Source organism: Pseudoliparis swirei, chromosome 23 (genome assembly GCF_029220125.1).
Source record: "Pseudoliparis swirei isolate HS2019 ecotype Mariana Trench chromosome 23, NWPU_hadal_v1, whole genome shotgun sequence".
Lineage (NCBI taxonomy): Eukaryota > Metazoa > Chordata > Actinopteri > Perciformes > Liparidae > Pseudoliparis > Pseudoliparis swirei.
The window spans coordinates 15618198-15644969 of NC_079410.1; the positions used below are offsets into that span (position 1 = coordinate 15618198).

Consider the following 26772-nt stretch of genomic DNA (forward strand, 5'->3'; position numbering starts at 1 on the left):
CTCTGTGGTCTAAGTAGGTTAGTGAATACATAATGCTGCTCCGTGGTGTAATTTGGCCTGGATAAAGTACCGTGTCACCACTCTGGCAGGCAAATGAGTCAGCACGAGAGTGTAATCCACCTTTAATGTACGGTGACACTTAATAATATAAGCACGCTTTGAAACATTAGTAAAGTATGAACACCTAATTCATCATTTATAAAGCATTGTTCCATGCTAAAAAGGATTACTGAAGTATGAGTAAATTAAGCATTGTTCCACACTCTATAAATGATGGATTGACCATGTGTAAAGGAAGTATTATATAATGCTTCATAGCGTGCCGTTATCGACATGGTAACACTTTATAATAACTGCATGCTATGAAGCATTATATAATACTTCCTTTACAAATGGTAAATCCATCATTTATAAAGTGTGGAACAATGCTTACTTTACTCATACTAATGCTTCTTCGCATGCAGTTATTATAAAGTTGTACCCAATGTATTGTAAATATTTATTCATTTATGGACACACACATTCATAAAAAGCAATATGGGAAATGTGTGTGTATGAATTTAAGAACAAAATGGTGAGCTCCAGCCGTTTCCTAGAGTTCTATCTACTCAGTTAACTTGTGAAAAGAAATCTATTATATTCCTGGGATAAAATATAGAATGAATATACTGCCATCTGCTGTTCTTTTGAGTGAAATGAGGATTTTCTGCCCTATCAAAAATGGTCTGTCTGCCCAAGTTCGTAGATATTTGCCTCTGAATTGTGTGCCACACTTCAAGGATGAATCTGAAAGGAATTTAGTTTGCACTTTTGAAATATTGGAAACATTCCATTTGATAAATGCTACAGCAACATCCCCTCCAGAAACAAGCCAGGATGGAAAGAGTACGAGCGAGTCAAATTAAATTAGTTATATATTTATTCCAGTAAAAATGTTGTTAAAATGGACTTGGATTGGAGTAAAAAGTAGGTAAATTCAAATTTACTTTGATAAACATTAATCTAGAATATATTGCATGACAGGTCAACATATAGCTAGAGTGGACTAAGCTTACGTCTCATGTCCAAACCAGCACAAACACATTTCTATAAACGACACTGCCCTGCAGCATTAGGCTACCAATTATTAATATACAAGCATGCTTTCCTCTGAATTAACCCGAAAAGAGCATGAAACTCAGAGAATTAAACCAATAGGACAGACAGGAGGCCAAAATGAAGTTTTAGAACCCCACAACAAGTGCAACACGCATTAGACCTGAGCCACAAATACAACTTCTTATAGAATCAACAGAAGAATAAAACATCACAGATATAAAACACAACAATTTTGACTCCACAGGGCTACAGCCACAAACAGTTCACTGCGTACACACACGCGGCGATGTGTTGAGGTCACCACGTACACAGCCGTCTGAACAGCCTCCTCAATCTAAATAAATGTCACCAACAGCAGAAAGACCTCACAAACCTCTCTGAGGGTGAAAGTCCCACCATGAGCATCTCAGCATTCAGCTTGTCAGCCAGATCCGGCACACACCTGTTGGATCTATTTTATTTGGGTCACTCAGCGTGCTGGCCAAGTGTTGCAATACACCGATAATGAATTATGGTAGATGCAACCTATTTTTAAAACTATGTCGAGAAGCACTAATGGCATCAACCCATAATGAGGTCATCCTTTATTTCATTGCTTTGTCATGCTCCCTTCACTGACTGTAAGCCCTGGCCCATGTGAAACACCTACACCGTATACCTGTACTCACCATGACAGTCGGCCAGTGGACACACACGTTCAACATCTTTTCCAAAGTGGCACAGAGTCTCTGAAGCTCTGCCCTCCTCTTGGTGCGACCAGACCGCCGCAGCAATGTCTCCTCTGATGCAGCATTTTTACTTTTCACCAGGCTTCTGTGGGACTGATTCAACCTCAAATGTAACAAAGAACAAAACCTGTGTTAAAAAATAGGCAAAATAATTAGGATTTATATTAAGAAATAGGCTACTCGAAAAGGATTGAGCAGGCTAAATCAAAAACTACTTTGTCACAGCAACGAAAGCAAATGTAACTTTCACCTCTAGAAAAAATATTTATCCTCAGAACAGGCAACTTTTTTTATTAACCCTACTATTATGATGCAGGTCAAACCCCTCCCCCTGCAGGTTTATATAAAGTGATGATGTTTGTGAAAGCGGAGGCTATAAAGGGTCAGAAGGGTCAAGTTTTGACCATTTTTCCCCATTCCTTCTCCCACCAGTGACAGAGGGGCACTAACAATCCAACGATACAACAAACTATTGCCAAAAAATAAAAATGTGAGGAGTAAAAGTTTTCAACAGTTTTGTAGGTGTGTTGCTTTGTTTAAAATCTATAATATTCCTGCTTATTGGGATATTGTTTCCTCTCCTCTATCCGCCTTTATTGTACCTCTAAATAAGATGTACTATCAGTTTATGTCCAGCAGGTGGCGATATCGATCTTCAGGGGAAACGACATGACTCCGCAGTGCTCGTCTGGCAGGTGGTGCCACGTCTTTTAATGATCTCATTCACAAAACCAGTAACTGCTCAGCGGGGCACTTACAAGGAGAGCCACAAGCAAGGCGATGAGACCCATAAAAGCAGCCCAGTCACCTCTAACTATTTAATTTGATGGACTATTTTATCGATGTACGTACGCTGCATTTATTATACCTCCATTAAGATCATACTGGCACTAAATCAAGCAGCATAATGTGCCTTATTTATGCTGCTTTCCAAACAGGGATCATGAAAAATAGCTCTTCATTCAGTGATCATTATGGGACAAACAGGCACCACTAGCAACACATCAATAATGAAGTTCGCACTCATATCTCCTCAGTGAATAAATCACTGATCTGAAGACAATAATTGAGAACAATAAATCGATCTATCTGTGTTAACTGGTTTCACGACTGAGTGCATTGGTGGTTGTTTGTGTGTGTGGTCCACGTTACAGTAAAGGCATGATGCATCACTGTAACAGTTTCAGATTATATCTGGGTGCAACTACTGAGAAGGTCCATTTAGGAACAAACCTCAAATATGTGGTTTTAATGCTCTGCTCAGCTCTTACGACATGACCGTTTATTGCTAAATTAAAGTTACGAGGACCTGTAGGAGGTCAGATAAGTGTTCTTTAGAGAGCCATGTTGTATTTGAAGCTCCAGTAGGCTAGTAGGCTACATGCTGGGACTCTTTCTTCTGTCCCATAGATGCAATTCTGAAGTTCTTAAAAATAAACGTCTAGGGCAAAACAATAAAGACATACAGGCATATGCATTTTTTTAATTTTAAATGTATTTAACCAGGAAATGCATCATTGAGATTAAAAATCTCCTTTACAAGAGTGTCCATATATAACAGGAGGCATAATTGTCTCCACAAACTCTGAGGGCCATTAATTTAGTCCCCACTTATTATAATTGGGATATTAGACACCATAGGATACAACAAAAGAACCGGATAAGGTCACTATAAACTATGTGTCGCACACACCCTTCGCGTCACATCAGCCTATTCCAGTTGAGTGATGAGATTCAGACGTGAAGATGAAGAAGGCGTGGCCAGCAATCAAACTGCCAGAGTTTCCAGGGAAGGCTGCGCGCGTCCTTCTCATGGTTTGGGTAGCGGACCAGTCAGACGGCACCAGCGGCACCAACGGAGCTGCGCGCAGGACACACGGAGCTGGAGAGCGCACACCTGGCCCGGCGCATGCTATTTGCTCACATTTCTTTCCTGTCTTCTGTTTCGCTGCGTGTCCGATGCTGGATGCTGGATGCTATCCATCCGCGCGTCAACCACACACCTCTGACGGACCGACCATGGACAGTCAGGGCAGCCGCTGTAAGATTGTGGTGGTCGGGGACACGCAATGTGGGAAAACAGCACTGCTGCACGTTTTTGCCAAGGACTGCTATCCAGAGGTAGGTCTGAACTCAAGTGGCTTTAATGTGAAGACACAGGAGACCAGGAGTTTATGAGCACTGCCATTACAATAAAAATGTTGCACAGTTCAACTTTAGCACTTGTTCAGCAGGTTACACCTGCCCCAAAACGCAACTGTTAAATCAAGACAGAGAAGAAGCGCCGGTGGAGACGGATCTGTAATGAATTCCTGTAACACCACTGTAATAGTCCTTTAATGTCTTAATGGACTTTTATTGGGTCTGCAGTACTGCCCATGACACTTTTAGGCGTTGTCTTCATCTGTTTTATTATTACCGTATTTCTAAAATATCCCCAAATGAGTTTATAACCATAGTGTTGCTGTTAAATGTGTCTTCCATTGTTTTATTAATATGCTGCATCATTCCAAATATGATTATGTCACACACGTTTATCTTGTCCGTCTTGATTGGATAACTACAATAAATCCCTTATTCTACAGAACTACGTGCCTACGGTGTTTGAAAACTACACAGCCAGCTTTGAGATAGACAAGCACCGGATTGAGCTGAACATGTGGGACACGTCAGGTAAGCCAGTGTCTCCTAACGGCTGACATCAAATCCACCCCTCGCTGACTGGGGAGGACTGCCTCCACCGCCCCTCTCCAACTTTCCCAGCAGTCACCGTCTCTATGACAAACTGCTTCGACCTTGCCCACTCGAGAGCGGGGGATTTTGTTTTTAGACTCGTCATCTGCATCGTGCATGATTGTTGTCTTTGCTGGAAACGTTGGTGCCCGCCGTGTCTGGCATTCCTTCCTGTGATATCCACTGTGTGTGCCGGGGTCTTCCCATGCTCTGGCCGGGGTCAGGCTGTTGGGGGTGGGGGGGGGGGTAATTGAGACAGGATGGGCCTGAAGGGACCAGTAACTTGTTAAAAGGGTAAACTGATGCAGTGGTTTGTTATATATGTCTTATATCGGCCTGATATTATGTGGTTTGCTGGTTTGGTTGAGTTTTCCTTCTTTGTCCCATTAGCTCTGATCTGAAGATGTATTCCCTCTCGTCTACACATTAGTGAAAGAATCATTCATATTCATAGAGTAGTGTTTCCAGAGTGAACACATCGGGCCACCACATTCCCTTCACCTTGAAATGATTGAATTCCTTACAAATATTTTTGTGGATTAATTAATTAATTAATCTGAAAGTCGTCGTGACTTTAGTGAATGTTGTTTAAAGAGGTTTTCCCACCCTGTAAAATGTACATACGATCGCTATGCAATGCTATTATCAGCTGTTATTAAAATAGCAATGACTGGTGACATCAGTTGTTCCGCAGAAAGGAGTGTTGTGTCATCAGGAAGAGTTTCTGACAACACATCCTCCTTACTTTGACATGGTAATGACTTTCTATGTCACTGGGTTTCAGTGTATGAATTTGCTTCTTGCTAAGGAAGTAGTTCTTCCCAGAAGCTGCCGTGGCCTCCGTGAGACTCCTGCACAGAAAGCCATGTCTACTTTCATCCCTGTCTAGTCGGCATGAATGGATTACCTGATATCTGCATGTCATCGTAGTCGTCTCAGGCTACAGGCTCTTGTCATCTGACCGTCAGCGACATGGCTGGCCAGTCACACCACTGAATACGAGACCTTCCCAGAGGGAATTCCCTCTTCTACCATAAACATTCCCAAACATTAAAACTAAAACCATCTTCCAGGGGAGATGGTGGGAGTATTTTTTATGTTACATGCAGTCACTGAAAGAATGTTGTTTTTCCTGGGACCTCGCGTCGACCCGGGGAGTAAATCAGTTTGAGCCTGTCAGTCAGGGGTCGGGGTCCTCTGGGGCCCGGGGCAACAACTTAGAAGAGTTCCTTATCTCTGGGCTGTAGGAGCCTAATGATGCAGTGGGAGTGTTGTGCTTCTGTCCCTCTTAAAACCCTAAACCACCATTTGGCAGTTTAGTCTTTAATCTTCAACCAAGAGCCGCCACCCACAACAAACATGACGTCACCCAACCCACAGGGGAAATGTGTGTGAGTGTGTGAGTGTGTTTGTTTGGTAAGCATGTGTGCATTGGTATGTGTGTGTGTGTGTGTGTGTTTAGAGGTCCTTATGTGCTATGCCATTTTTCACAGATTCAAAGAAAACAAAGATGTTCATATTTTCTCTCAACAAGAAACATAATTGAGTCGCACGTAGATTAAAAAAAGGCTTTCATCTGAAGAAAAGAGCGCGTCTCGCATCTCTTTTGGATTCTAATTGGTTTATTGCCCCTCTCCTGCCCCTTTCTAGCTTAGTTTTGATTATTTCTTTATCTCACGCAAACCAGCAGCAGCACCACCAGTTCAGTGCCCAGGCTCTCAGGCATTGCGCACGCCATCATTTGGAGCTAAATCTATTTATTTCGACGCAATCGCTGCGATCGGTGGATTTACTCGCAGCGTGTGTGACATGCTAAGGCTTCCAGTTAACCTTTGGTAACCTTTGACCTGTTCTACTCTGCGAGGCCTCTTGCAAGCCGTCAGACAGTGCTGACCTTTGAGGAAACCAAAGGGAGTCCAACATGGAGGAACCTATCACGGCCGTTGAGTGCCAACAGAGCAGCAGTGCCAACGGAGCTCTCTCTATTCATACCCACTTTGCCTTTCATCAACCGGGCCACGACTTCACCGAGCTATTTTTATTTTAGAAAGAAGGAATTGTGCTCCGCCACTTTCCTGTGGCTGCAGTCTACAGCCAGTTCAATTTTGACTTAACATTTGTCAGTCAGTCTTCCACTTGCTCTTCCAAAGCCACATCCCATTTCACCACCGAGCTTTCAGCCCCTTCACATAAAGTATTGTCTCCCTTTTCATTGAGGGAAAAGCCTGCCTGCTGTGGTCGGGCTTCGATCACAAAGCAATATTGATCTCTATCCGAGGCTTTTCAAACAGACGGCATCTCGCCTGGTTCCCATCTCTCCGGCACGGTTAGATGTGCATCGCCTCTAAAAAAAGGTTCCCGGCACTCATTGTCGCCCCGTTGATTAGGTTGGTCTCTAAATTGAGGTCATTACCAATTGTACATCTGTACGTCTGTGCGTGTGTTTGTTGTTCTCTAAATGAATGTGTATTTTAAGAAGCATTAAACAGAACCAGGGAGGTCTTATGACTTCTGGGACAACTTTCCGCTGAGCTTTGTGCTCCGCTCTGCGTTCAGCTCCAGACCATCTGCAGAATGAAGTCAATTAGAAAGGGTATCTGTTTATGAGCGCGCAGACAGCCAACCAGGGAGAGGCGGTCTGTTGTGCCAGCGCATGTATCTGTATCTTAATGCACTTTTAAAGCAACCCAAGCTGTTAAGTGGTCAAAATGTTAATGCAGCTTGGTGATAACTTGTCTGAGAGCCATTAGTGATTACTGTCGACACTCATGGGCCCATTGGTAGTCAGCCAGTCAGGGTTTTTACTGAGCCTGAGGCATGAATACACTCTTCCTCTCTTCCCAATATGGTATAGGTGCCTGGGAAAGATTCCCTACAGCCTTGCCCTCAGACTATTACCCTGCTAAGAGGTGTGCACACTGTTTCTTATAACACCAAGCTACGACAGCTGGGTTTCCACGAACTTCCTATACAGCAGTACACTCGCGTCTCTTTTTGTTTCCCCTCTCTGATCACCACACGAGGACTGGAACTTTTACTTTCTGTTTAGTCATGGTGGAGTGTTCTTTCAAGTGGCTATCCACAGGAATCTTGTTTTGTTTTCTTCTTCTGCTGAAATCGTTGTTACTAATCACTCACGCTGCGGTGCTTTTTTCCACTGTGTGCTTCCCAGAGGTCGCTCGTCATTCAGACCCCGAGTCTCTCGCTCTTATCCTGAGAGCTTCTGTTATCGCTCTTTGACTGATCAGCGATGTTCGCTGTAGTTTCCCATTTTTTTTCTTTCTTTTTTACTCTTACTTTCGAAACAAATTGCTGCTGCTGGGAACATAAAACGCATCACTTTGCTGTTCAGGGGAGGATTGTTCCTGCAATAGACCTGCCTGACACACCACAACAACAAATATAAAAGCTTTCATGGTCTGGTTACAGATAGATGGACGATTGTGCTGCACTGCCAGAGAGAGCAGGAACACATTTATTTAGACGTTCTAAAAATTAAATTCCGCATTCACACAGGTTTCCGAGCATCTTTTCCTCATTGAGTCTTCCTCTGTCAACAAAAAGCTGTCCTGGCTTTTCCCAGACAGAGGTGTGATTGTTTTGACTTGAGAGACGACAACAAGACACTGCAAGTGTGCAACACCACTCCCAGCGCCAGCACTCGCAGTCCGTCTGTCTCGCTCCTATTAAACCGACTTTCCCACATTCCTGGTGTCTTTAAACTCCACATTCTCAGCACACTGGACCAGTAGGGCATTCAGAGGCCTGTAAAAACACACAGAGTTCAGCAGGCTTTCTATTCTTCGACACTTTACACCTTATTAATCTTTAATAGAGTGAGTGAACTGCAGCCACAACACAGGGCATACCTACTTCTAACAGGCAGCTATTTGCCCTCAAACCCACAGCTCACTGGAGCCAGAGGATGCTCAGAGAGGGCTGCCTGACCTGAGTAGCGACGATGCGGATCGCAAGAGATAACACGATTTGCTCTGGGCTCTCACAGTTGGTCTGTTTGACCTCTTTGCATCACAACTGGAACGTTAAATAATTTTAAAAACTAAATTTCATTCAATTTCCAATTAATAAATTAGGTGGTTGCAACTCACTGGTAAGGGTGCTGCTTATTTAACCGCAGACAATAGATTTACCTTTAAAAAAAAATGTTGTCAGCATCCTACTGCCGTTCACGAGACTGAATGGATGCACCGAGCCTGATTTCTGAAAGTGGTTCCTAGTCTTTGCCTAACCAGCTCAGGGCAATAACTGCCTAAATTAAAACCTGTTTTGATGATGCATAGCAGGCGATAAGGCACTCCCTGTAATGGGGGGGGAACGGCTGCATGACATATTTGAGTAATGAGTAAACAGACGATAGTGCAAGCTTTTGAATTACTGCAACCTAAAGGAATTAAACAAACTCAATTAAGAAGTTGATAAAAAGTGCCCATACACACAATCTTGAGTAATTTGCTTTGACTATATTTACCCCCTTCTGTAAAAAACAGTTTACAATAATATGAAAAGGAAAAAAAGATCAGATCTTTGAATTTGAGAAGATGTTTTAAAATGACTTAATTGATGATTCAATTATCAATGTGTTATCTAAAACTGTTTTCTTCATTTACAAATTGATTAATGGACTAATTATCAAATCAACACACTCTTACACTCATGTAGCTGTTTATGTAGTTATTATGCCACCATAACATTGTCACATAATACATATTCATACATTGTAAAGTATCTTTATGCCATCATTTCTTTTGCTGCCTTGCTCAAAGCACTGTTGTGCCTCAGTACAGACCCACAGAGCACGAGAAGGCATGTCATTGTGTCTTGTGTTTGTGTAAAGATCACACTGTACACATTTAATAGAAGTTTCCTTTTTTAATTTGGTGGCTGAGTGAGCACAGAGTGTGTTGTTTGACTATATATATATATATATATATATATATATATATATATATATATATGACTGCCATGTTGGATTTGGTGAGGTTGGAAATGAGCGTGGGCTGATGGTCCTGGTTGCCACTCTCGTAGATAGTTGGTACAGTTACCAGTAACTGGTACAGTTACCAGTAACTGGTACAGGTATATTCCTGGGGCCTGATGAGCTTGACAGGACATATATTCTGGCTCCTCCATGACTCTCATCCCCCTGGTTTGGGATGAGCCTGCAGCCTCTCTGGCAGCCTGAAACTTGATAATCCCGGGGATTACAGTTAATGGTTGAAGCCCAGAAAGACATTTTGTATATTAGAAACTAAACGGCAAGAGTTGCGTGGAGTGAAGTGGATATGCAGTCTTTGAGTGTCACAGTACTGCACATCCTACACGCTACCTCACATGTTAGAGCCAAGGATTCTAGTGACTTCCAAACTGATCACTCCTGTGATCAGGAATAATGAGACTGGCTAAAACATGCAAATAAATACATTTAAACTTCAAATAACAAGGAAAATGTAAATGCACTGATCATTTGCTTTACTTTAACACCCACTATATGGCTGTTAAGTGCCTTAAATCAACAGTTTTTCCATTTGACAATAACAAAAACGTGTTGACGGCTCTAAATCACATGAAAGCATGCAACTAAAATGGCTTCGACATAAATTCCCTCGTATTCGAGATGAGGCAAATTATTTTGGCATTGCATGAACAAATCCCCTCTGTGTTACAGACATTCCATTCTTCTCCTCTTTGTAAATTGTCTCCAGCTCTAAATTTCTTGAATAATGATGGTCTCATGCACAGTGCTGCACTTCATTGCACCCTGACTCTCTGAGTGGGTTTGTGTGACAGAAACTCTGGAGTACCGCCAGCAGTCCTGGCTGCTGGGCTAGAAGTCTCGGTTCTCGAGCAGGCAAGCAGCTGTGCTCCATCCCTGGAGCTCAGCACTACGGGAATCATATTCATAGACCATTACGCAAAGGGTCAAGAAGCTGAAGAGGAAATGGCGTCGCAGTTGTTACAGTGAGAAATAAGAAGGTAAGAGAAATAAAAAGGAAGCTGCATCAGAAGGATTGTTGATTTGCAGGAGACTGTATAGTATCTTCTCTGGAGGTGTAGTGTCTGTTATCTTTTCCTCAGTGCTGTTTATGTATCCTCTGATCTTTCTTTTCCCTCGTCGGTGTTCTCCATCTCTGATAGCCCATTAGTCAAGGCGGCTTCTGTAGCGCTTAGGTCACCGGCAGTCAGGGGCCGTGTTAAGCAGTGGGTGGGCAGAAGTGCTGCATGAGAGCCAGCCAGCTACACTGACGGGAACACACAGGCTGTAATTACCACACAGAATATGGGCTCTCCTCAGAGGCTCTGTGAAACACTCTCTCGCCCAGACACCTCTGCTCACACACAGAAGTGCGGCCTGCCAGCTGCACCACACAGGCCTGTACCCGCTCCTCTGCCCGCTTTCACGTGCATAGAAAACGTCCTGAGCGTCCCACATGGCCACCCGCCCATAAACTATCAAACAAGCGCTCCTTGGAGGCCCCCCGAGGAGACCGCCTCCCATCCCGTCTGATCTCTTATCGCCGTCGGAGGAGCCCGAATGTGACCATGGATACAGCTGTGAGCTGAGAGCCACCCCACATTCCTTCCTCTCAGCCCCGTGCACTGTCAGCTTAATGCTGAGCACCAGGCCAAAGTGTATAATCTGCTTAAATAGCATGTCCACTGATGAACTGTGCCGCACGCTGCTGATAGGCCGGATATGGCTTTTGGCTTTTTTAATTACTTAATGTGCCAATGGGGGAAAAAAAAATCACAAAGTGGGAATGAACTTTAAATAGGCAGAATTAAAAGGAGTCTTTTGGTGGGGATAAAAAAGACGTGCACTTCAGGCTTTCGATGCGCTCACACTCAGATTACAAACTTTGTGTTAAACCTCGCCGCGCTGCGAACAGAGGAGAATGACGCTATATGACGGCTGACAGAGAGAAAAAAGTGATGAAATATAGATAAGAAACAGTTTTGTTGGCAAGCATTGAGGGCAACAAAAATACAAATGGTCAGATTTTAAAATAAATTGTAATTAATAGTAGGGGAGCACAGTTATATATGGTTATTGGCATGTGTGAGTGCATGTTTACATGTGTGTGGGCATGTGTGTGATTGAATGGGTTTGTGTATGGGCATTCCAACAGCTCTGACCCGGCGACCTGTCCTATTGTTTCTCAGCTGAACAGAGGCGTAATGGGGGCTGATGCGGGGCGCTGGGGGGGGGGGGGGGGGGGGAGCCGGTAGTCAACGAGGCTGGAAAGCGCGGCAGCTGCTTCGCCCAATACGCACAGAGATTGGGGAAGTGAGGGGGTGAAGCGAGTAAAAAGCATGGGGGGCGCCCTTGGAGCATGTTATAAGAGCAGTAAGTGTTCACTCTATTGAAAACTGCAGAAGGGGACAGAGAGGGTGGACAGAAGGAGACATGTACATCTGTGCTTCTCCCACCGCCCCACCCTCCGAGGCTTTTGGTTGCGAGTGAGGTTTGTTGGTGGCACCCTTGGGACCTGACCCACTGTGGTCCCCGGGGATGCAGACACACAAACAGCAACTGTGTCACCATTTTAAACCAATGCAGCTCTCTTGTCACATGCTAAACACACAGTTACATATCGCGATATAAGAAGTCATGTCGGGGATTTAAAGGAGTGCTTTTGTCTATTGTATTAAGAGATGGAGGAAACATGCAACCTGGTTCTCCATTGACCTGAAGTAACACGACCTGCAGCACAATGCAAAGGATATTGACATGGTAGGAAGTTATGGGTCCTAAAGGTTGTCACTTCAAAGGCACATGGACTTGACCATACAACTGAGAGCTTCTTACGTTTTAACTTTGAGAATAACTGACTAACAAGCACCAGTTTGATGCTGCCATATTTCCGGGTCTAGTCGGTTGATGGATTTGACCCGGACACAACTTACATGTTGCTGTGATGAACTTCTATACTTTATTTAAGAAGATTCACAAGAGTATCCAGCATTTAAAACCTCCCCAACATCGTGTGCTTTAATAATGTTATGTAGAGAGAAAAAAGAGCTTCATGCCTAAATGGGCCAAAGAGCGAGGCCAATATAGTTTTGCCTGATAGATATCCAAAGAGAAAAGAAACGTCTCCTTCTTTCTCAATAAATAAAAAGCCATCAAAGTAAGTGCTTGCTTCTACTTATACATTGTTTGTTTTGCAGTGAGCCTTAATTATGCTTGAAAGATATGTGTGCACATTTTAATTAAACGTGTCATAACATGGTTCAGATTGAATTGAATGTGTAACGCTTGGAAGACGATGTTCAGCCATGTCTGCGTTCCTCGGTGCAGTGATCAGCACACTTCAAACAGCCACACCGGTCCTGCTGCTCCCAAAGCTAGCGCTAAGTCCCTCAGCCCCCTACCGCCACGGGAGCAAAACCCTCAACGCATCCGTCTGCAACCCATCCGAGCGTAAGGGGATACAGGGCCGCCTTTCACCTCCCCCCCCCCCCCCCCCGCTCACACACACTCGACAGGATCCCATCATTTATGGATGACTTTATTTATAAACAAGATTCGATGCGCTCTCTTTCTCGCTCTACGGTCGCCATTGTGGAAGTGAAATAGCACTCAAGGTCGTCGTGCAATGTCTTCCCGGCGGTCTCCCTGGGGGGTTTCAGAGTGGGCCCGGGCCATGATAGGGATGTGTTTGGATGGAGGAAGTGGATTCCATGCAGCATGAGGATGTCCTTCTCCTCTCACAAGCTATTCTTTCATATCCTGCCTGAATATTCTCACATCTTCTTTCATATCAAACAGACAGCTGTGGACAGAGAAGCTTCCGTCAGTGTTATTACAAGTTTTAATGAAAATCCTGTGATTGAGAGAGATGTGTAGGACTGGAAATAAAGGCTGTGATCTCTGCGGTTTTATACGTGCAAAGGAGCGGAAGGAGATGTGGCGTGATGGTAGTCTTTGAGGAGGGCGTGTAGCTTTTCAGAGCAGAATTCATTGCTAGGTCAAATAAATTAGAGTTTTTATTAGAGCGAATGCAAGTTATTTGTCAATAAATGTTGACCAATGCATCCATGATCCAGACATCCCTTCAAAGCAGTGGTTTGCTCAGGGTGGCTGATTGATCAACCTTTAAGGAGTAAGCTTGAAATTCCTACTTGCCTCCTTTCTTTAAAAAAAATTAAAATAATACATATATATATATAAATATATATAAATGTATATACAGGACTGTCTCAGAAAATTAGAATATTGTGATGAAGTTCTTTATTTTCTGTAATGCAATTAAAAAAACAAAAATGTCATGCATTCTGGATTCATTACAAATCAACTGAAATATTGCAAGCCTTTTATTCTGATTTATTGCTGATTATGGCTTACAGCTTAAGAAAACTCAAATATCCTATCTCTAAATATTAGAATATCATGAAAAAGTATACTAGTAGGGTATTAAACAAATCACTTGAATTGTCTAATTAACTCGAAACACCTGCAAGGGTTTCCTGAGCCTTGACAAACACTCAGCTGTTATAAATCTTTTTTTTACTTGGTCTGAGGAAATATTAAAATTTTATGAGATAGGATTTTAGAGTTTTCTTAAGCTGTAAGCCATAATCAGCAATATTAAAAGAATAAAAGGCTTGCAATATTTCAGTTGATTTGTAATGAATCCAGAATGCATGACATTTTTGTTTTTTTAATTGCATTACAGAAAATAAAGAACTTTATCACAATATTCTAATTTTCTGAGACAGTCCTGTATATATAAATTGTATATATATATATAAAAATGTGTATATATTTATATAAATATATATATATATATATATAAATATATATATATATATATAAAATATATATATATAAATATATATATATTACCTCTTTGCCATCTGAAATCTTTTGCTTTGAAATGTTGCGCAACGAGACAAAAACAAATCCAGCAAGAAGACTTGTACTGGGAGTATTATAACCAGTTGGTTTCGAGTGGTGAAAGAGGTTGTGCAAATACAAAACAATCTTCAAGTCACCATATGGTGTGCTTTTACTGGTTCTTCTTTTTTATTTATTTTGTATTAAACTAAGTTATTCGATGGATCTTGTCCAAACATTTTGCTTCTGCGCTTGAGCTTGAGGAAACACATAACAGATAAAGACAAACTGTGTGTTCTCCCTGTACACTGCCAGCCGTTGTTCCTAGCTACTTGACTTCCTCACACAAACACAATCTGGGTAGTATTTGTATTGCAACATCTAAAACCCAAGAACATCTCCAAGGATTGAAGTGGCACAGAGGGGTGCATCATCACAGACTGCCTCTCCTGATCTCGTCATGTCACACTTTGAAAGAGAAAATCAAAGCAGAGGCATGATTGTGTTTTTTTTTTTAAGGGAGAAAGGGTATATATTAATGAATCGATAGAAGGAGAGAGCAACAAAAGAAGTGTAGGGATCTTTAAAAGCAAAATACAGCTTGAGCCTTAGACAGGACACGGTGATCAAACAACAGGAGATGGAATTCAAACCTGTTTCTCCGGCGGAGTGAGAAAGAATATGTGTGTGTGTGTGTGTGTGTGTGTGTATAGGTGTGTGTGTACGTGTGTGTGTGTGTGTGTGTGCGTGTCTGTCTGTGATTATAAAAGAGGAGCCGGGGGTGAAACTGAAAGCGGACACACAAGTCCATCTCCATACCCCCGGGGCGAGCAGGAGACAGACAGTAATGCTGCTCCATCTCTGCGGTGGCTGGCCCAGCTTTTCAACCACAGACACGGGCATTGAATCCTCGGCAGCGCGGCTCAGAGCAGATGATGTGGAAGGTGCTCGATGCCCTTCAAAGGCAGCACTTCCTCCACGGCGAAAAGCACAGGGAGCTTTGATCAATATCCCCTGGGTGGAGACTGCAGACGAAGGGAGGTTAACGGCCATTTAACCCAGTGTCACCTCTACTGTGTTCTAATGCCTTTGAAAATGTGACGTAGCCGTCTCTATTATAGATCAACTGCTTTACCTGTGTGTGTGTGTGTGTGTTTGTGTGTGTGTGTGGGGGGGGGGGGTATATGTACATGTCCATAGCCTACATGTGCACAGAATCTGGCAGGCGTCATATGTGATCTGTAAATGCCAATATCAATGTTTACATCATTGATGGCCATTTGGAAGTCGCCTCACAGGAGGAGGATGTACGCTATTATGGAACAAGAAGAACACCGAACAATGGAAACATGTATTTGAGAGACTTCTCTGCACAATAAATAACAAATTAATTAAGAATGAATCTCAAGAAACTTGAACTCTGAAATCCATTTTAATCCAATGAAGTGTGGCCCTCCACAAGAGAGGACAAGATATCATGACTTTTAGTCCATAGCCACGCTTTGTCTCTTTCATTTTCTACTTATCTAACGGCTGGCTTTATATCAATGAGCAGAAACTTAAATCATGCTTGAGTTGTGTAATACATCACAATGAAGCTCGTGCTTTAATATTTGTCACATTTATGAAAATTTGACACTGACCAAAATTAATGCAGATCTTCATCCTCATTGTGACGGATTACTCAAACACGTTTCACGAGTCTTCTAATTGATCATGTGAAAATTAATGGAAACCAGTGGTTTCCTGGAACGGTTTGAAAATGATGGGAAAAAAATCTGAAACGGTAGAGCCGGCATTTAAAAAGTGTCACGCTCATGTGACCCGCTGAAATTGAGTCCCTTCTTATAGAAGCACAAGTTATATGCCAATATTGAAGGTAGGTTTTTTTTCTCCATTTGGAGTGTGAGTTTACAATTTCTGCCATGTGAATAAGGTCAGTGCGGGCGGGACACTGTATTGGATTCTGGACGTGGGACTGTAAAAGAAAGTGTTGTTCTGGCTTACATTCGCATCAGGGAACATGCTTGTACAGCAGCACACTGGGTCGATCCAACTTCACCTCCGCTCTAAGGGTGTCTTGGCATTCGTCTCTTTTCATATGCGAGTAAGAACCCTGATTGAGAAGAAACCATAACAGTTCACAACACAGACCAAAACCTTCTGTCATGAAAAGTCTGCTCAACCTTTTTAAAGGATGGAGATGGAGCGCCAACCCTCTTCTTCTCCTGCACCTCTTCACCTCTAATAATCAATGCACCGGAGTCATTAGATCCCCTCCGCTCCCCTGCTCTCCTCTTCCTTACTTCCTTTCAGGGCCTCGCAATGAATCCATTTGCATCCCTCCGGGTTGCTACGATACTCGTCCACCCCGACTTGAAATGTTTCGCCTTTGCTTTGAAGGTGCATTTCGAGAGGAAAACAGCTGCAGCGGAATAAAGACGCCGGGGTGTGTGGTGCTGAATGTGTTGTGTTTCGAAGCGTTTGTGCTAACCAAGTCACACTAACTGCTTTCGTTTATTTGTCTTCATTTCTGAGAGTGTTTGTTTCCTTCCACCCTTGCCTTTGTCTGTGTGCATGGGTGTTTTCTTGTGGGTCCTAATGAGCTGCTGTTGACTCCCTGCCATATGTGCATGAACACATCAGAGCCTCGAGGCAAAGACTATTCTTTTACCCTCGCTCATAATGGTTTGCTTTTTAGCTGTGTCTGCAATGAGCATGCAACAGAAAGAGAGAGGGAGAGAGAGAGAGAGAGAATTCCTGCTGTGATGGTACAGATTAATGCACTGAAGACTGGATGGCTTTGTTCGATGTTAATGCACACTCAATTTCACAGGCTTTCTAAAGAATCTCCTCCATCTAGCCGCGTTCGTGTTTTATTGTTCAGTATAGGCTACGTCACTTTCTGTCCTCGTGAAATGGAAATTCTCACAAAGGAGGGTTTGAATGAGCAGATAGAGACTGTCATGTTTTGGACAGAGTGTCCCCTAAGGGGGAGTCAGTGGGTTAGCGGACAGTAGGCCAAGAAACCCTCGAGCTTTATCACTTTATCGACGTCTCCTGGGATATTCAAGCCTCTGAAGAAGCTCGACCTCTGTCGCCTGTGCTCGGCAGAGCCTCCTGCATGGCGCAAATGAAGACAGAAATCCACTTTCCACTGTGGGAGAAGGCCGGTGCTAAAGCAGGCTAATGCTAATGCTGGAGGAGGCTTTGTGAGGGGTGGTTTATGCCTGTCCTTGGCACGACGTGGCAGGGGTGATGGTTTTTAGTGGTGGCTGCCAGGCTGGGCTCCCCTCCCTCGTCCTCCTGCTCCATCCATCTCCTCCTGCTCTGTCTGAAATTCAATTGACCTTTTGTTCCACTGCACAGTGAATAGGCACAGGCCAGCCTCACCGATAGCCAACGCAGAGCTCTCATAGCTCTCGATTTGATCTGTCCTGCCGGGTCCAGCGCTTTCATGACCTACCCAAACGCCCACTGCACAGCCCCTTTTATCTCCGGTCATGTCTCTTTGCTGGAAGGGACACAAGTGCCTTTCAGGCGGTGGAGGTGATATATTTTACAATCAGGATGAATCGTTTCCCCCCTCCCTTCTCCTCCTCCTTATGTCCTCGATCGTGATGGTGATCAGCTTTTTTTTGTTGCCAGCGTGGCTTGTTTTTAAACTCAGCTCTTTTCTCCTCTCCTCTCCCTAAGAGGACTTTTTTTTCTGACTTTGTAAAAGTGCTGATGTAGCTTCCATGTCGCTCAAGGCAAAAGAGCTCAGATATACTGCGCGGTGACAAGGTCTGTCGTGACCGCGAACTGACAATCATTCTGATCTTTGGGATCGACAAATTGATCCCAAAGGCCTCGTTCCAGCCTCTAATTACATCTTCAGTCAAACGAGGACCTTTTGTTTCATCTGGATTCCGCTGTAATTCCACGTTTGCTTCTCTCATCATCTCGTGCTTGTGCACTTGCCCTCGCCCGAGCATCAAAGTCATTAAATGTTTTCTGTCCCCTCTCCACCTCCACATGCTCTTTTCCTCTTCAGCTCTATCCTCAGCACGGCCTGCTGCACTGTGATACCTACTAAAGACCGACTTCAGCAGCTACAGCACCTCATGTATGGCCACGGCCAATCGGAGCTCGCTGTCATACAATGTGTGCTTTGCTGACTGTTCAATTTGGCATCTGTGTGATTGGGCTTTGTGTGTGTGTGTGTGTGTGTGTGTGTTACAAAACAGTAATCTTGTATTACTAACACGGTGACAGGACTTTGAATTCCTGATAATGTCCTGTAAGGGGTGCTTTTTCTATAATACACTACAAATATGATTGCAATGTGTGTAAAAAAAAAAAAGAAGAAGAAGAAACAAGATTGTCAAAACTTGCTTCTGCTGCGTTTAAAGGCACCACTTAGACGGATTTTTTCATTACAGATTAATCTGGACCAAGCCCACAGCAGCCCCGTAACCAATCATTATCTTATCAGTCATAACCACTCATTACATTGCTTACATTGTTGTGAAAACAATGACAATAATGGATCATGGCAAATTTGTGTCACCACAATTTGAGTCATTAGGGACAATAAAAACATAAAAGTTGTCCAATCGCTGTGTCGGTATAAGTTGTACAGAGAGGCCTCTTATGAAAATGATGTACGAAGCCCAAAAATGCTTGAAGAACGTTTACATGTGCACCGAGAAACTTTCATTCAGTGAATTCATTTTGTAACCCAGTGGACAGTTATCGTAGTACGGCACACACGCCATGAGCTAGCGTGTGAAGGTTCACTGCAAGGGGCGGTAATGCATATCTCCAGTGGAATGCCACAATAACAGGAGACATGAACAATGCATATTTCACAGAGTTTTATTTGTTTAAATCTTGTAATATTTGATAGCCCTTGATGGCAAAGTGCATTTTGGTGAGAAACCGAATTTAAACAAAACTGTTTCTCTCACTCGGAGGCACAGCCATCTTTAATGTGCAGGCTGTGCATTGTTCTCAGGGCTGAGATCATCAGGGGACAGTCAGCCCGCTGGGTGGGGGTACGGGCCGCATGCAGCTATTGTCATTCCATCATGAACAAAGAGAACATAGTGATGCCAAAACAGGCTCCAGCGCTATTGTGCAGACTCCATTTACCTCGCCAGACAAAGTCACACAGCTCTTTTACATGCTGGCTATTGTGTCGGGTCTGGTACGAGCATGTTAACAGGAAAGATAATCCATCATGATCATACTCATAGTTGGTGGGGCCTTATACAATTTCATGTAATATTTGAGTGGTTGTAGAATATGAATATGTATAAACTTTCATCAACGGCATGTGATGCACATTTCTAGCAGTTGTCAGGGTACAATGTGGTGATTTCTCCCTAAAACGTGGGAGTTTTCATGACACTAAAAGTAATGCAACCAGGCTGCTGTTGCTATCGAAATGTAAGAGTTCAGTTCCTTACTAATTCCCAGGGAAGGCAGAAGGGAGGGTGCTCACGGCCACAACCACAGCTCAGAGAGAGAGAGAAAGAGAGAGAGCCCAGATAGTTTTACAAGCCTTCTAATGAGAGCTGTAAGTGAGCAGGACCCGTGGAACCGAGCAACTTGTGAAAGTACAAAGGCGCCACGCCGCCTTCAAATTTGATCAGGGCACAGAAATGAAATAAGAGAGCGGAGAAAGGCGTGCGAGTGCATGTGAATCTCAAATCAGAAACAAGTTTGGGCTTTTAAAACAAGGACCAGGAGGAGGCAGGAAGATGGATGAGTAGACAAAGTGAAGGGGTTCAACCTTTAGTTTGGCCTTTGTGTTGGCATTCGCTGTTGTTTGAAGATGATTATGGACTGTGTGCACAAGTCCTCCGGTCTTCAACCCACTATAATTCACTTTTGAGTGTGTGTGTGTGTGTGTGTGTTCTTGTTTTAGTAACCCCTCGACATTCCTCTTGAAGCGCTCTGATAAAGGGAGGCCACAGCTGTGTGGAAGCCCAAGAGACAAAGATACTCATATGTGCACACAACTGTTAAGATCAAGACTCGTTTGTATCTGCAGAGTGCATTCAAGATGCAGCATGTCCAAGTTCAGGTCACAGCCTCTGCTTTAACGAGCTCTCCATGTATTATTGACCTTTAGCTCACCTTCCAGTATGTTTCTAATTGACAGAATAAGCCATGTGGTCTGAGCCTCATGGGGTTAATTCAGGTTAAAAGCAAGTTCACACAGGAATTTTACAGAAGACACCGTGACCTTATGCCATATGTTATTGTGTTTTCGCAGGTTCCTCTTATTACGACAACGTGAGGCCGCTGGCGTACCCCGACTCGGATGCAGTTCTCGTCTGTTTTGACATCAGCCGCCCACAGACTTTGGACAGTGTCATAAAGAAGGTCAGTGTTTTTTTACATTTTTTATTTCATCTCCTCCTCTGAACACTTTGGTTCCGCATTGCCACTGGAGAACTAACCAGAACAACATCCAGCTTCTTCCAATCAGCATCTAGTTCCCTCTCAGCAGCAGCAGCTTGCATGTTCATGGCTCAACAATAGAGCCAATCAGCACAGAGGTTAGAGCCTCCCGCTCCTTTATCTCATTAAAACGTCCATGGACACTTGACCCTCGTGCCTCTGAGGAACGGAAGGTCAGAGTGAAGAATGAGAAGAGAGGCTTTGCACACGAGTGGCTGCGAGAGGAATATCAAATTAGCCACATCAGCCATATCAAAGAGGAGCTGTTGCAGAGTCTGATCACGAGTACTTAGTGTTGGCAATCTACAATTAAATTGAAATTAAAAGACTAATTTTATGCAGAACAGTTGGCCAGATGGTGGAACTTGAAATTTATAAGGGGCTCTATGGTTCAGATGCTGAGTTTGGAGTGGCGGTTAAAATGTGTGATACAGGCAGGGCGGGGATGTGGTCATAGAAGTGTTATTACATACCTACTGGATATGTAGAGACACCCAACTTAATGGGTTTGTTTGCGTGGATGGGTGTCATGTGAAATAGGTCCGTGCCTTTTCGTAGTATCTCATCTTGAAGCTGTGTGTGTGTGTGTGTTTGCCTTTGAACTGCGCTCCTTGTGCGGCCAAAGTCCGTTCCCAGGGCGGGCCCGTTGACGTGTTCAGTGGTCTGAGGGGAGCAGCTAAAATTCCCCTTGCAGATTTTCGTAGATCTTACCCGAGACACTCTTTTTTTCTTCTCCCACATATCTCACAAGCTTCAGTGCTCTCTGTCAACAGGGGGAAGCAGAGCTGCCGTCAAGCTTTTGGTTTTCCCATGTATCCCTTGGCAGGGGGTTGCCGTGACCCCTGACCCCTAGCTGTCACCCTGGTAATCTCTAAAACTCAGGGGCACATGGAAAACCCGTTGCACAATCACCGTCCCAAATTAGACTCTTGACCTCGAGAAACAAGCAAACCAAGGTTTCCGAATGGCAGCTGGGGGAGGACAGAGGGTTAAACAGTCAAAGCTTTTGATTGGGTGTTATTGGAAGAATAGGGGTGGGCTTGAAAGGTCTTCAACATGAAGGGTGAATGGACACCCTGACATTCTGCACACGGCATGAGGAATATGTCAGGGCCGTTGGCTGCGGTTGTGTGTTAACCGGAACAGAGACGATGTTGGTTCAGCTGAGTTTCAGAAGGGACATTTAAGACGTTCAACCTTTTCTGTACACAACCTGAAATACATTTGTTGATGGGTATCGCAGAAACCTGAACCAAAGTGGCATGAATGACGAGCAAGCAATGTCAAAATGTGATGTGTTTCAGTAAAGTATCATGTGCACTGATCGTTGCTTTCTGAGAAGGTATTGATCAAACTATAAAATGTTAATCGAGAGAATAAATGTTATTCAATAATTATTCAGAACATTATTAGTTGTAACTAAAGTAACTATATGAATTTATGTTTTACAGTGCAACTAACCATTTATTTTAATTCATCGCTCAATTATTTTTTCACTTAACTGATTTGTTGTTAATTCTTTTAAAAATCAAATGTTACAATTACAATATCTCACGGCTGTTTTATGGTGTTTCAGAACTGGACTACTTAACCCTTGTGTTGCCTTCAGGTCATTTTGACCCGATTCAATATTTAACCCTCCTGTCGCCTTCGGGTCAATTTGACCCGATTCAATGTTTAATGTCGGTGTTCTTTCGGGAGTCAACAAACAAACATAAAGTACCTCACACTTAAACTTGGAAAACAATATTAATCCTAATAATTTTCTGGAGATTTTAATAGCTGGGGTCATATTGACCTCAAGGGTAAAATATGTTAGTAAATATAAAGGTAACAGGAGGGTTAAACATTGAATCGGGTCATATTGACCCGAAGGCGACAGGAGGGTGAAACATTGAATCGGGTCAAATTGACCCGAAGGCAACACAAGGGTTACATTATTGTTACAGCACTCATGATTTGTTTTCACAAATATCAACTCATTTAATCTCAGGAATGCTGATACATAGATTCAAAAGACATTTTCTATTCTCTGTGACTTCTTAGCTGAACAATTGTCTTTTATCAAGAGAGCGCGAATCCCCATCGAGCTCGGGTCTCTGGTGTCCGAGGAGCCAAAGGTCGTCACTGTATCCCAGTCGGTACAGGCGGCTCTACACTCGTGTTTGGCACAATCGGTGATGTATCGGTGTCGCTTCATGTCTCAACAGTGGCATGGGGAGACGCAGGAGTTTTGTCCCAATGCCAAAGTGGTGCTGGTGGGCTGTAAGCTGGACATGAGGACAGACGTCGGCACCCTGAGGGAGCTCTCCAAGCAGCGCCTCATCCCCGTCACCCACGAGCAGGTGAGAACAAGCATATGATGGATATGTGAGGAGGAAGAGAGGGGGGAGGGAGGGAGGGGGGCATGAGAAATGAGAGAGGGATTTGGAAGGTGCCCGGGGAGAAGAAAAAAAAGACAGACTTGAAAACAACAACGGTTTTCGGGAAAAGAAATTAGAAAGCGATCCAAGCGATTATATAGAATTTTTTTTCCATTTTAGCAGGGCCTCTCAGGTGAAGTCCCACAAGAAGGGGGAGGGGGGGAGGGACTCATGCAACACAATCAACCGCAGCAGAATAAGAGCCGTGTGAAACCCCTCTGGGATATGTTGCTGGCATTTTTGACCGAAAATTTGCTGACAGGCGACGCCGGGTTGCTTATGGCAAGGGCCGCGGAAGAGGCACAAGGCGGTTAGCGGAGTTTACGTCGAGGGACATATTTTTAGCTGAAATGAAATATTCATGCAGATTTAAAAAAAAGAAAACGGACATTGATAAATGAGTGAGCCCTTTTATCGCGTGCCGCCATGACCTCGAAGCCAAGGGAACGGGGAAGAAGCGGGAGGGGGTGACAAACTGTTCTGTAAATTGGTGAATTTTAATCGGCGTTCAGCGTCTTCATTTTGTGCTCTCCTGTGTTGGACGTACACAAAGTGGAGGGGCTTTTTTCAGCACCGCACAAAAGCCGTCAGAACAAAGGAGCCTTTGACATCCAGAGCTTGCCGGAGGCTAAAAGCACCAAACCTCCCAAGGAAATCAGCAACTGAAAACAACTGACAGTTCATGTAAATAAGACACACAACCACAAGATGGAGTGGCAAACCACAGAGCTGATGTAAAATACGTGGGGGCCATTTGTGGCCATGTCTACATTACACTATTGTTTCATCTGAGGCAACTCCTGTTTGTCCCTCCAACAAGCCCAGAAAACGTGTGTCTCGCAGCAGAGTTCAAACATCTCTGGAGCTCTAATCCAATCACCTGTGTTGTTATCCTGTGGTTGATCTTACATTGAATTGCAACACAGCTGAGGAGTCATCAGAGAGTGACCATTGGGTGAACTCCAGACATTTCCCGCATTAATCTGCCCGAGATCTGATGGAGCCTTTCCCTCTCGTCACGGCAATCTCTACCTCCACCCCTGAATCTAAATCTGCCGTTCCACCAAAATGAGTAATTCATTGCTTCTTAGAGGTGGCTCAGTGGACCGCCACGCGATACGAATCAAACCGCGTCCACTGGGGATGAAAAGCTGTTGGAGAGCATGCACTTTTAGGGTCATGGGAAATGCAGTCCTGTCGCATTGGTTGCAACCTTTACCCTTCCTGCGTAAAAGAGAGAGGCAAGAGGGATTCTTGAATTAAATGTGTCACTGATTTCATCTCAAGCCAACAATTTACAGTCTCAATTAACTGGGTATATAGTAACATTACTCAGTGGTGAGCTCCAGTACTGGAGGAACTCACTTCTCTCTAAATAGCTGCATAGACCATGTCAACAGCAGCCCAGTGGTCTCTGTGCCCACTGTCCCACCACAGACTGAGGAGGATGGGTGTCTCGATTATTCATGCCTCATCTGGAGGACCTGCATCTGTCTCCAGACATGTTGAGATCATTGACATTCAGTCTACGGTTTAGATTGACATCTCTGTCTGGGATCTGCTGCTTCTTTCGGGGACATTTCGTGTTCCACTGTTGAGATACGACGCCGTCTTATTGCCACGGCACGATGACGCATGGGGTGCATGTTGTAAAATCGTAATTCTTTTTCAGGGGCTCTCACAACACTTTGATGTGGAGTACACTCAAGCGCAAACTCTAAAAGGAAATGAGAGAGAACACATCACGCTCAGGAGTTTTGTTAGAAAAGAGTTTGAACGCAAAACCATTGAAAGGATAAAAAGTGCACCAGGAATGTGTTTTACAAGCTGAAGTTTGTCGGTGCCACCGCAGATAAAATGTTGCACGCATTCCTCCCCTTTTCACGTTTCCTGTTGTGAGAAACGCCCGGTGAGTTCAATGTGCTCGCTCGCTAATTGTCTCTCGCGTCTCCTGTCTCCGTGTTCCAGGGCAGCACGATAGCTCGTCAGATGGGGGCGACGGCCTACGTCGAGTGCACATCCAAGGTTTCGGAGAACAGCGTTCGGGACGTGTTCCACGTCACCACCGTGGCGTCGGTGCGGCGGCCCCACAAGCCGCAGCTGAAGCGCAGCAGTTCCCGCAGAGGCCTGAAGCGAGTGTCACACCTCGTCCTGCCACCTCTGCCGGGCCGGACTGAGCAAATAGACGAGGCCCCGACCATGAGGAAGGACCGGGCCAAGAGCTGTGTACTCATGTAGAGACCCATCACTATAAATATATATATATATATATACATATATATATATATATGTATATATATATGTATATACATGAACACAGAAATATATAAACCAGAGGAAGTCTATTTATTGTTTTTTTTCGGTTGTTGTAGTTTTCCTTTCTTTTTTTGCACGGCAAGAGGAGCGATGAAAAAAGACACACTGCGCCGTGGAATGAAACGCTCTGGACTTTTGACATGTTTTGTTGCGTGTGTGCTTATATTCTAAAGCTGTTTACATATGTGTGTTGTTTTTAAAATGATGGCAAAGTGGACTAACCCTCTGCACACAAGGAAGATGTGATAGTGGAAATGCCGTCTAGTCCCGGGGTATTAAAGAAAAGTGAATTTCCAGAAAGTGCTCCGATTGGAGGCTGCCACCGCGGTGACGCAGCAGTGGGAGGCGGGGGAGCTGTGAGGAGGAACGCGTTGAAGCTGGACGATGGAGACAACGCTTGCCGTTGTCAGAGACAGTGCTGCTCCGGGAACACGAGCCCTAATTATCTTGCTGTGCTTGTCTGAAGTTGCTTCCTGTTGCCATACTTGAGTAATGCTGGGTGGTAGTGATGAGATGAATGGTGGCTCAGGCCAAACACTGGGAGCTGGAAATGAGATTTCGTAACACTGAAATATAATAACGGTGCATTACCACCACAAGTGCATTTAGAAGTCACAACATATCTGATTTTATTTCGCTCATTTAAACACCATTTTTCTCAACAACTCCAACTGTGTCCGTTTGATTCGCTGATGTTAATGCTGTTGTATCTATTCTAGTTTATAGATGTTTCTTTGTGGAAAATAAATTGTTAAATCTTGGGGGTATTTTGTTTCCCTTTCACTATACAGCAACAACTTCACTATATAGGAAGAGGACTGATTTGTGGCTGGTTTCATGACCTTTCTTTTCATGACATGACATCATAGATGTAAACCACGTGATTAGAACACTCTTTAACCAACTCATTATGCTCAGAAGGAGCCATTTCTCTCAATGCTCAGTATTTCCTCTACAACGTCGCATCTCGCTGCTTCCTTCCTCCACCAGCCTGAATAATAACCGTCCATTTCCATGTCATCTCCGTGCTGTCGTGTTGCCCTGCAAGTCCAACAGCACTGCAGCCGGAGGAATGAGTCAGTCTTTCAAAGTAATGTGCACACTGTGTAGACCTCTCAGCTGGAAAACTTGAAATTAAACTGCAATGCAGCAGCACCAGAGC

The 26772-nt window shown here is 43.9% G+C and overlaps 1 protein-coding gene across 2 annotated transcripts in view; it reads left to right on the forward strand.

The window, feature by feature from the left end:
* rnd2 (Rho family GTPase 2) overlaps positions 1 to 26370 on the forward strand; it is a 39083-nt gene extending 12713 nt beyond the window's left edge. Inside the window, exons 2-6 of one of the 2 annotated variants that reach the window (XM_056407659.1) lie at positions 3854 to 3947; positions 4412 to 4499; positions 20684 to 20793; positions 23082 to 23216; positions 25263 to 26370. In XM_056407659.1, coding sequence (XP_056263634.1) covers positions 3854 to 3947; positions 4412 to 4499; positions 20684 to 20793; positions 23082 to 23216; positions 25263 to 25532 — 697 coding nt within the window. In that variant the 3' untranslated portion in view covers positions 25533 to 26370. Of the gene's footprint in view, positions 1 to 3613; positions 3948 to 4411; positions 4500 to 20683; positions 20794 to 23081; positions 23217 to 25262 lie in introns of those variants that run through there. The other variant, XM_056407658.1, reaches the window with a different exon arrangement.
* Positions 26371 to 26772: the final 402 nt, after the last annotated feature.